General features: G+C 43.1%; 1 protein-coding gene across 1 annotated transcript in view; it reads right to left on the reverse strand.

Moving 5' to 3' along the window:
- TCERG1L (transcription elongation regulator 1 like) overlaps window positions 1-11928 on the reverse strand; it is a 171655-nt gene extending 159727 nt beyond the window's left edge. The window contains exons 1-3 of the mRNA XM_072972382.1: window positions 11596-11928; window positions 9448-9594; window positions 8525-8705 (exon numbers count right to left, since the gene is read on the reverse strand). Of these exons, the coding sequence (XP_072828483.1) occupies window positions 8525-8705; window positions 9448-9594; window positions 11596-11928 (661 nt within the window). The remainder of the gene's footprint in view (window positions 1-8524; window positions 8706-9447; window positions 9595-11595) is intronic.
- Window positions 11929-12211: the final 283 nt, after the last annotated feature.

Here is a 12211-nt window from a genome sequence, read left to right on the forward strand (position 1 = left end):
ACAGTCATTTTAACTATGTTAATTCTTCTGATCCGTGGACACAGGGTATCTTTCCGTTTCTCTTGTCTTCTGTTCCTTTCATCAAAGTCTCACAGTCCTCACTGTGCAGACCTGTCACTTCCTGGGTTAAATGTATTCCTATGCATTTTATTGTTTTTGTGCCATAGTGAATGGGTTTGTTTTCTTTATTTCTTTGTCAGATATTTCATTGTTAAGTCATAAAACACAACTGGTTTCTGTATGCTGAGTTTGTATCCTTCAACTTTACTGAATTTGTTGATTATTTCCAACAGTTTTCTTAGTTGAGTGTTTAGGGTTTTCTATATACGAGATCATATCATTTGCAAATAAAAGCAGCTTTTCATCTTTCTTTCCAGTTTGAATGTCTTTTATTGTTTGCTTTTCCCCCCTTGACTGTTACAGCTAAGACTGCTAGTACTTTGAGAAATAAGAGTGGTGAGAGTGGGTACCCTTGTCTTCTGATCTTTGAGGAAAATCTTTCAGCCTTTCACCATTAAGTATGACGTTAGCTTTGGTTTTTTCATACCTTTATTATGTTGAGTTAGGTTCCTTCTACACCAGTTTGCTGAGGGTTTAGGGTTTTTTATTCAAGAAAGAATATTGTATTTTGTCCAATTCTTTTTCTGCATATACTGAGACAACGAGATGATATAGTAATCTGCTGTATCACATGCATTGATTTACATATGTTGAACCATCCTTGCATCCTGGGGACAAACCCCACTTGGTCGTGGTGTACGATCCTTTCAATGTGCTCTTGAATTTACTTTGCTAACTTTTTTGAGAAATAATTTTTGGTGCTATAAATTTCCACCTGAACACTGCTGCAGCTACATTCCACCACAATTTTTTAATATTGATTTTTATTTTCATTCAATTCAAAATATTTTCTAATTCTCTTTGTCACTTCTTTTTTGACCCAGGTGTTGTTTGGAAGTCTTTTTGTTTAGTTTCCAGATATTTGGTGATTTTTCTGGATATTTTTTCTGTTACTGATTTCTAATTTAATTATATTGAGGCCAGAGAACAAATTGTGTATATTTTCAATTATTTAAAATGTACTGACTTTTTCATGGCCTAGAATATAGACTGTATTGGTGAATGTTCCATACGTACACAAAATATGTATTGTGTTATTATTAGGTAGTGTATTTTATAAATGTCAATTTAATCAAGTTACTGGATAGTATTGTACAAATTCTGTAAATCCTTGTGGATACTTTACCTTCCTGCTCTATTAATTACTGGGGGACAAGTGTTGAAATTTCCAAGTATAATTATGGCTTCATCCATTTCTTTGTTCAGTTTGATCAGCTTTTGGTTCATGTGCATGAAGCTCTTTCACTGGATGCACACACATCTAGGGTTGTTATGCCTTCTGGGTATGCTTTTAATTATGTGTTGTTAGTTATGTAGTGTCCCTTCTCATTCCTGCAAGGCATCTTGCTCTAAATTCTAATCTACCTGAGATCAGTACTGTCACACTAGCTCTCTCCTGCCTTGTATTTGCATGCAATATCTTTCCCATGCTTTACTTTCATCTACTCTAGCTCATTACATTAAAAGTGAATTTCCTGTGGATAGAATATATTTGCAATGAAAATCTCTCCTTTTAATTATGGATTTTGCACCTTTGTATTTAAATCTACCATCTTGTACTTATTATTTTTTGAAATATTTGTTTCATCTGTGCTTTGATCCTTTGTTTTCTTTGTCTGATTTTGGGTTGCGTATTTGTTGTGATTCCAATTCTATTTCCACTCTTGTTTTATTGGTTGTAACTCTTTTTAATTCTTCAGTGGTTGCTCTGTGTTTTCCAATATGTATTTTAATTTGTTAGAGTTCACCTTCAAATAATATTATACCGCTTCTTGTGAGATTTTTAGTTCAGTCCTTTAAAGATGCCACTTTGCTGGTTTCGGGTTTTGATCCAGGCTTTGATAACCTTTCTTTTTTGTTGCCTTTTGTCAACGTGTCTTCGAATGTTTTCTCCTGCTATGTTGTTGTTTGCTATACGTATGTTATCCCATTTGATGTTCTGTCACAGCTCCCAGAAGGATGCTCCATGTTTCCGCTGTCTTCTCTTTGTGTTACAATTTCAGTAGTTTCTGTTGACCAGTCCTCAAGTTCACTCATTCGTCCCTTGGCTGTATCCTGTCTGTTCATGAGTCCATCAAAGTAGTTCTTCATTTCTGACACTACATTTTATTTGTTCTAGTATGCCAGTTTGACTTTCTTATACTTTCCACACCTGTAATGAAATGCGCTATCTCTTCCTGCATGTCCCCTCTTTCCCCATTAGACTCATTAATTTATTAATCACAGTTGTTTCAATGTCCCTGCCTAATAGTTCCAAAGTGTGTCATCTTAGGATCTGGTCCTGTTGTTTGCTTTATCTCTTGCCAATGGTTTGCCTTTTATTGCTCCATTAGTGTGTCTTGTAACCTTTATTCAATGTCCATCAGCATGAGTAGAACAACAGAGCATGAGGCAAATAGGATTTGCTCCTGGAAGTGGGCACACCCTTTCTTCCGTCAGGCTGTTAGTGAATGGCGTGGGTGCATGCATTCAGGTGTCCACCTGGATTTGAATTTTGTTGCTACAGTTGCCAGCCTGCCCCCCAGACTTCAAAACCCTTAAGAATGACTTTTGCTTAGATTAAGTTCCGGGTGTCTGGCAGTCTTAATATTTGTGCCCCTCTCAACTTCCAGCCGCTTCCGTATTCCTGAACCACAGAAAAGGGCATGGTCCGTGCCCTTGGCCCTGCGCCAGTGGTGGGCGGCTGTTACTTTTACCTGCGTTCTGAGGCTGGCTGTTGGGCAGGAGTCCTTGTCCTGTCTCAGTACAGAGAACCTTGTTATCCAGGCTTCCAGGGCGAGAGTTTCCCGGTGTTTCAGCTTCTTTCAATCTATTTGAGAGATTTTGAAAGAGTTTGTGTCCTCATGTTTCTCACTTCTCCTCTTCCCAGCTCTACCGACATAATTTGAGGTTATGTATTTGGATTATAATTATTATTCTTTTCAGCTTCAGTGTGGGGGAAAAAGTTGCTTAGAATTTTTCACTCATTCTTGTAACCAAATTAACAAATGTTTACATATATTCTATGTGATGGACAAAAGTTGTTGACAACTACAGATACTTGGAAAACTGATTTTCCCATTCTTAGCTCTTGATTTAGATTAATTCCTCAATTAGTGGAGGAAACAGAAGAGAAAAAAATAAATTTTATGATAGAAACGTTTCCCAAGTTTTTCATATCATATAAAAGAATTCTAAAGTGATAATGCTGTCGTGATTTGAAAATCAGAGGAAACATAAAGCTTAAATCTGTCTTGTTTAAATCCTACTGGTAATTGCTTGAGAAAATAGGATCGGTGTGAGCAGATTCGAAATAGTCACATGAAACAGAAGGAACAAACTCCGACGAAACATACAAGCGGCACAGCGGAAGGCTGGAAGCAGACTAAAAGGAAGGCAGGACGGAAGGCCACGCAAAGCAGGACGTAATATTATGCCAGAAGAAATATTAAGGCAGGAAGTCGGTGTAAGCATGCTAAAATCCATTTTTAAAAGGCAGAAGCAGAGGCTGTGACCATAAACAATTGAGCTAAGCTTAGAACAACAGACAAGGCAAAAACTGACGGGAAAGATAAAGTGGAGACGTGGAGTGACGGCAACATCATCGCTAGACAAAGAAGAACGTGCAGTGAGAGCACTGGCTGTGACAGTTGATATCCCAGTTTTTTGAGGATGTCTCTGCCTTGCTTACAAGTACGGACGACTTTCTTGTTGGGCATACATCTTGTTGATCACAAACCTGTTTCGTCGTAATTCTCTAAGGTTTTCCCCGTCAGGCCGTCACATCTAGTGCTGGACAGTGATCTGAGGCTGTGCCCACTTCTCTGCGTTCTTGTGAGTGGCGGCTCTCCTAGTCACAAACTTCACCAGGTTGTAACGAGCACGGTGCGTGGCTTCGTCACATGTAATATGTCTGCTGCATTTTACTGGGTTTTCAAGGAGTTAAAATGAACGTCTATTTGTCCTTTGCTCTTTACTTCACTTATCACCTTCTCTCGTTACTACCACCTCTTTCTTCACCATCACAGCTATGTGTGCTTGAGAATTCTTCTATGTGGCTTTCGTACCACCCAGCTCAAACTATCTTTCCACATGACTTCATGCCTCCACCAGCTCCCTTTCAATTTTTCTTTCATTGCTTTTCTATAAAGGTTTTATTCCTATTAAGGTAAACCAGAAGTTGATTTATGCAAAAAGTTTACAAGTTCCTGTGCAAAAGCCTTTCCCAGGTCTGCTTTTCTTCCACATCTTTTGAGTAAATGAGTCTTTCATGAAGCAGAATATTTTCCGTGGCTCCGTCTCATCTTCTGCTTCCTCTCTGTCTCCCTCTCGTCATCCTTGGGTGAGGTGAGGAACAGCCAGTGTTTTTTTCCCAGCAAGATGTCAGTAGACTCAGGCTCTTTGATGTTCCACTGAAAGCATGTGACTTAGACAACTTTTAGACAAATCTCCAGTGTTCAGCAAGCTGCCACGTCATGTGTCCTCACTGGACAGAAGCTGAGCTAGTTGTCTTCCTATCACGGGGCATTCTAAGCCCAGTGAGTGCATTTCTGAATACCTCGAAGGACTCTGAAGTTCTTGGGTCTAGAAGTGAAGTACAGAGACTCTCTGCAAGTGCCCTTTCCACGCGAGCTCTGCTCACAGTTCTCCTCGGACGAGCCCCACGTCCTAGGAAGCAAGGCAGGCCCATCGCTCCCCAGGATGAAGAGGGACTCGCACTGCACGGGAGAAGGGGGATGTGGACCCAGGGGACGCAGGGACGGGGCCGGTCCTCGGGGCACGGACGCCGGGAGACGAGGGGCTCCAGCACTGGCCTCTCCAGCTGCCTGACCCTGGATCCAAGTCTCAGGCCTGGGAATGAGTGAACCCTACTTTCTGTCTCAATTCAACCCATTTGCAGTGTCATTAGGGATAATTCCTTTAAAAGCTGCTAAATTACTCATTGGAGACTTCAGCTTCTAGTGCAGTTGTAACTTTGCGTATCCCCCTGCGCCCTGGTTTATGTTTCAGCGAGAAGACCCTGCCTTCTCCGCTGTCTGCTCCGCTTCCTGGGGACGAGTTCACACTTTGGGGAAGCAGCCACGGATCCTAAGCCGAGGAACGGCGAAGAACCCCAGGGCGCTGTAGAGGGCGCAGGACTCACAGCACGGGTCCAGCGGGATCGCGGGGTTCCGGTCACGTGAAGAGGTCGAGTCTGGGCGCCCACTGCCCGCCCACACCAGCCCCTCCTCCTGCGGCTCAGCCCACTTGTCTGCCTGTCATCGCCTGAGGAACAGTTTTCATGAGCTTGAGACTTTGCACGCTCCACTCCTGCGTCCCGTCCTGTCCTGGGCAGGTTCTGCTGCGTCTTCATGGTGTGTTTCAGGAGGCATCACCCCAGAGTCCTTCCTGATGATCCGTCCTGAGACCCTCCTCTGCCGTCTACCAGGAGCCCCACGACCGCGCGCTGGGTAAGTCCTCTGCTGGCAGAGCCCCCTGCACCGCGCCTGCAGGGGAGGGGGCTCCTCTGATGGGTGAAGACAGGAATGTGACCGGCCTGAAGGTCACATTCTGCCCTTCAAGGTGGCCCCCAGGCTTTCTTCAGGCCTGCGCGTACTGGCAGATCATCACCTTTATCGACAGTACAGTGAGCCTAGTATATACCAAAATAAAATCCTTCAAAATATTTATTAAATTTTGCATGACCTATCCAAACACGTTCGAGTTGGGCTAATAGTACATGAGACCGTGTGGCTGTGCAGTTACTTCTTAGCCAACTGCAGATCAGGAGGGGCGGGCGGGATGTGAACGGGAGCCTCAGGGGCCACCCACCGGACATCTCGACCCATCCCAACTTCTAACTCGGTTCAACAGACCACATGCTCATGCAAACAAAGCCACTTTCCAGCGTCACATCATTTGAGCTCACGGTACGTGTTGCCATTGTCAAGAATGATTATTACACATTCACACTATCTATTCAGGAAGGAAGCTGCCCTGAGCTTGCTGGCCCGTTTGAAATGGGGGACAGGGGTCTGTCTCACTCTCTTGGGTCCCCTGGAGTTCTAATGGTGCTTCTTTGATAAATTGAAAGAGAACAATAAAATATACCTAAGATTCTAAGGACATTTACTTCTGAACATAACAATTTACAACAAGATTGATCAACTTAAAATATCGATTATATAATATATTCATATATTACATATTAATATATTGTATATACTATATATGATGTATTTTATATTTGTAAATGTATAACTTCATATACTATAAACCAAATATCACATTTAAATTAATCAATTTATAACAGGATATGAAATTTAATAGCCACTGTAACAATAACTTTTAACAGCACATCTGAAATGTACATGTAAAATGTTTAAATGAGGCTGTATCTTCTCATTATCTAAGCTGAAACAATGTGTCCTAACTTTTAAGTGCTGGGCTTCTCCGCCGTCCACCTTTTTCTGGCTCCCCCTTCCAAGTTCTTCACCAAGCAGTTAGTAGCGTATAAACAATCCCCTAAATGTGTTCTTTGGACTAAGGGCCATTTAATACATGCTTTCCAGGATAATAATTTCTAAGACTTCTGAAATGCAGCAAAAAACCAACATTTTCTAAAATTTTCACAAAGCAATGCAGAAACTCCCATTTCAAAACAAGTATATTGGACTGTTATTAAAATACCTCTGAGGACATATATATTATTCCCCAAAAGGTAAGTGAAGCTGTGTTATATTCTCATGGTTCCTAAGTCCAAAAAAAAAATAAAATCCAAAGAGGAATAAAAGCAGAGATTTGACAAACGGTAGACGAGTTAGAATGGGCAGTTATCCTGCTGTCGACCATGTTAGAAAGAAATATTACTTTCTTTTGTCCTTTAAAATAGGTCAGTCAGAAAGTCAAAGGGTAAAATTAACATGAATATGCTTCATGTATGAAATATTTGCCCCACGAGGGTAAGCAAACAATATCCCTTTGATAGAAAAGCTGTGATCATTTGCCTTAAGTTTCTTTAACTAAATAAGTATTTCACATGTTCCCAGCATGAGTTTTCTAAGAGGATTTGGGTGAACTGCAAATGTCTATGATATTCCAGAATGAGCTGACAGGACGAAAGTTCCCTCAGAGCTTTTGTGGGAACACTTGAACAGATTTCACTCTTGTTTAAACTAGAGTTGCTGATTATTTTGGTGACACAGTTGCCAGTGCGCTAGGAAGCTACAATATGATACTTTCACACATCAAAGGAGACATCTAAATCCATGCAATACTTGCATAACACATGCATTCTGGTCATCTTTTATCATCATCCAATTAGATAGGAAGCAAGATCATCTTAGTGGGAAGTGCTTATGAATGTACGTGTCCATGAGGCTTACACATGTTTTAATAGCTCAGTAGCACGTAATTACAACGACAGAAGGCAAGTTTCCATCAAGAATCATTAAGGCCCTTGAAAAAACGCAAGTAGTTGAGTGTCCTTCCTGTCTTATTACCCAACAAGACCCACAGCAAATCAGAACACATAAGGTGGACAAAAAGAGAAGAAAGTAAATGTGTCTCCCGATCCAGCATGGTACTGTCCACAGGGACATGTCCTTCTTACTAAATTTTAGAGGTACTTACTGAGGTAAGCTTGCTAGGTAGGACATTACAAGGAAGATAATAGAATTCTGCAGTCATAAGATATTCCATAATAGAAGGTGTTGTGAGATAATTCTGACATGGGCAACATTTGCTTTTGTAATGTGATCATCTGTTAAGGTGAATCTAAAAATCAATTTAAAAATTCATAAGATGATTTTGTCCTCTTGTTGCTCTACAGGCTTATTACACAATCTTTCAACCAGGATTATTTCACGGGGGTCTGTTCCAGGACAAATGTTCTTTCAGGTCACTAGACTCCAAAGATAGAACAAAATCCATCTTCCAAACAGTGTACTTTTATAGACCATCACCAGTCTCATCCCCAACTTCGTGAAGGCAAAATTCACAAAAAATTGTGCACATGCCTCTCTCCTGCAGACCAGGGGGCTATGCAGCTCATCCCACGCAAGTAACACTTTTTTAAAGGATTACTTGATCAACTAGGGTCCCTGTCGAGAGCTATCAGCAGGTGATTTGGTCCAATTCTAAAAACAGAATTTTAGCACCAAAAATCTGATTCTGTACAAATCTCCTTGGCCATCTCTTCATCTAAAACAGATTCCATACTCCAAAAACGCAGGGAGTAAACTACCCCAAACTTAATTTCTTTATAAAAAGAAATTATGCCCATGAAAAAGGAATTATATTTCACTGAAAGAATTGGAAAGAATTTTTTCATTAAAATGACAAATATAGTTTCCATACCTGAAACTAATTTGGTGCTAAAGTGAACAAACAAACAAAACAAAAAACCGAAACCAACCAGCCGCGTCACAGATACGTGAGCACCCACCTGGCGCAGGCCGAGGGGCTAACCGCACCGCGGGGCGCAGCCTGGATGCTGGGGCCGGCCCGCTCAGAGATGTCGCCACTTGGTTTGCCAGCAGTTGAGGCTTTTCGAGCCCATGGAATAATCTCAGTTCTTCAGGATATATCCACGTTGAGTCCAGAGCAAAGGCATTATTAAAAATGATCTGTTCAAAAGAAAGCAAGCAGAACACTTAGCACCATGCACATGATCAGAGCTAAAGACTGTAAAATATTCATCTTGTTTTAGGTTGAATATTGGAGGTTCTATAAGCAGGGACTCCACTACTCTAAAACTCGAAGACCCACAGGGCTCTGACACTAATCACCTTCTGGTTAGGTCTCCTGGCTGGTCTTCAGCTACTGACTTGGCCAGTTCAGCCCAGCAGCCAGTTTACAGATCATAGAGTCACCCCAGTGAGGGAAGCAGTATGTCCCTGGACTGCTTTCTGTTGGTTTTCAAGTTAACAAAGTGCAGCCAGTATATTTGAATTCAAAAGCCAAGATACACCGTCAGAAAGATGAACACTCAAAGCCATACTAGCAAAAAAGGAAACTTGCTTTTACAATTTGTGCTTGAGTTATATGATGCCTGAGGCTAGATTTTGATCAATTGGTGGCAGGCATAAAAGCTGAAAAATTTTAAAACTAGATTCTGAATCAGAAGTCAAAATTTTATATTGTTCTATGAAATCTAAATATTTTAGGCCAAACAAAATCCCCCACCACTACCATCTACTGGTATTTTTGAACAGACCAAGCCTATTCTGAAAAGGTTTCTCTCTTAACCTAGATGCTCAATCTGTTGCAATTAACAAATAGAAATACACAGTGATTTCTGTTATGGAAATACCCAACGACTTAACAATTAACAGCACATTTATCCAATTAGAGTAGTTGCATTTTTACCTTACAATTAGGTATCCTTTTGTCTATCCAACTTTTCCCAACAGGAGGTGGAAGAGCAGATGGGCAGACATGTGGGAAAAGGGGCACCAATTCCACAGTGGAAGAGGGGGACAGTCCAACGGACGGAGAAGGACCACCAAAAAGCCACTGAAACCCAAGAAGAGAGAAGGGAGTGCTTATCAGTTTATGTCAATCAACTCTACTTTGTACTAAAAGACACTGGGATAGCTGCTTTAAAAAGGAGTTTAAAAATTCATGTCTTTGATTATGAGAAAAATTTCCTCTCCACAGTCCAAAAAAAACCCTATACATATTCAAAAATTTTAAAAATCTATAAAACTTTTTGCATCTGAATCATCATAGTGCATTAACAACACTGCATTCTTTAATATTAAGAACTTCCAAGCACAAAACCATGAGAACATGGTAAGAAATGGGCTTCTGCCCTGAGAAAACGAGAAACCACAATGGGAAAGTGAAATGCTGGGTACTCCTTTTATAATTCTTGAATACTTTCCATAAGCAAGCAGAGAGCTGTATTTTATGGTATTATTTTTCCATATAACACTTTGTATTGATTATATTTAAAATTTTAAAAACATGCACAAGTAATATTTTCAAACTAAGAGGTTAAGATTCAAAGTTTCCAAAGGTTCACAAATCCGGATTCCAAAGCAAAGAAAATATAAGTGAGCTTATCACATAACTGAAGATCCCAGTGCACAGAATAAAACAGCAAACATTGAAAGGGAGCAGATAATTTAGGAGACAGTGTCCTTCATTAAATCAACTATCAGTGGAGAATAAGATCATTGTTCAATGATATGGAATGCTTCAATATGTATTTGTTTTAAAATGGTAAAAGCATTTTTTTAATTTTTCTGTAATGTAAAATGTTCTTCTGGTTCTAAATATTGCTGTTTAACAGAAAATATTTAGCATGCAATATTTTTAAGACTAATAGTAAGTTTTGTGGGGGATTTTTCTTTTTAAATTTACACAAGAAAAAAATGCAGTGTTTTATACAGAAAAAAAAAAATGTAGTTCCTTGATACCTCTAGTGGTAGCACTCGGATATATCAACTCCTTCAAAATATCCAAAAAGCTACCAACGTTTATTCAAAAAACCTTAACATGAACTGAATCACATATCAAAATACGATATCTAAGACCACATATATGCTGTATTATTAAGTCTGAAGACCAATTCAGGAAGCGTTAACATCTTTTAGAAACACTCACAAGATAATACTGGAATTAAATTAATTAAACGGTATATTCTAAAATCCATTCATTCGAATATGCTAATAAGGACAATCACTGGAATAAAATACATGTTATTTCCTGATTTAAATGCATCGCATAGTTAGATAGCAAACAATGGATCTTGCCAAAACCAGCTTGCCTTGCTCTGTTGCACCATTAATCAAAGGTACAGCCACTTTTTCTTTCTAATTCCAGGTTTTAAACGCCAAACTCTTCTAAAGTGCACTATGACACTAGCTAATTTGGCTAGTGTCAAATTAGCTCGGGCAGATAGCGGATGGGAGTGGGAATCACCAGCAGCATTTCTCAGCATTAAAGGCAGGATTTCCCTGCAGGCTTTCTCTGGTTTGAATTTCCTTAAGCGCTGTCCTGAGTCTATTTTCAAATGAAAAAAAAAAAGCTAGATCAGAATCTGAAATAGCTATTGATTCCCAGCTTGCTTCTCAAGCCTGGCAGAGACTGTAAAAGTATTAACTTCTCCTCTGCAAGCTGGCCACGGTGGGCAGCCGAAACGCTCGGCTCCGAGGCGGCTACTTCAGCACCGCGCTCTGGACAGCGACCCCGGCCGCGGCGAAAGTTGTGGCCGAGGCGGTCCCAACTCCGGCCCCGGGGTGCGGGCCTCCCAGCTGCTCCGCTGAGAGACCGGGAAGAGCACTGCCAACACTGCCGACCGGCACAACGGGGCGTCGAAGCATGAACTTCGTTGCCGATGCATGGCTGCCAGGCTGCGCCCTGGTGCTCTGGGGAGCCGAGGACCACCGCGGGGGGAAACGGCGCGAGCCCCGGGGCCAGGGCCGCCGAGCCGGGCAAGGGCCGCGCCCAGGGGGCAGAGGGGAGGCCGGGGGCCTCAAACGGGGGGCCGGGGGCCGGGGGACACGTTACCTGCCCGTTGAGCAAGGGGTAGTGGTGCACGGCGGCGGCGGCGTGGTCTGGCGCAGAGGGCAGCGGCAGCAGAGGCAGCAGGGGCTCGCCCGCGGCTTGCCAGCCGGGCGGCCCCGGGAGCAGAGGGGCGGCGGGGGCCTGGGCCGAGGCGAGCAGCACTGGCGGGGGAGCGACCCCGGCGCCCAGCCGGAGCAGCCCGGCCGAGCCAGGGACCATCCAAACCCAGGGCGGCGGCGGCGGCGGGTCTGCATTCATCGGCCAGAGAAGAGGCTGCCGCCGCCGGGGCTGCTGCAGCTGCCGCCTCCGCCGCTGGAGCCTGGTGCCCACCAGCATCCTACATCCCCGCGCGGGCGGCGGTGGCGGGGTCGGCGGGGGCAGCGGGCGCCCGAGGTGCGGGCCGGCGGCGGCGCGGGCTCCGGAGCGAACTCACTTGGTTCCGCGGCGCGGCCGCTCGCTCCGCCCCTGCCCCGCGCGGGGAGCCCCTCCTCCCTCCCGCCGCCCTCCTCTGCGATCGCGGCCGCCCGCGCCTCCGCCGCCCCCTGGGCCCGGGTGCAGCCCACGGAGCCCCCCAGTTCCGGGCTCTGGGCAACACGAGCCCCTGGACACCCGCGGGGGC

This window comes from Vicugna pacos, chromosome 11, assembly GCF_048564905.1.
Source record: "Vicugna pacos chromosome 11, VicPac4, whole genome shotgun sequence".
Classification (NCBI taxonomy): Eukaryota; Metazoa; Chordata; class Mammalia; order Artiodactyla; family Camelidae; genus Vicugna; species Vicugna pacos.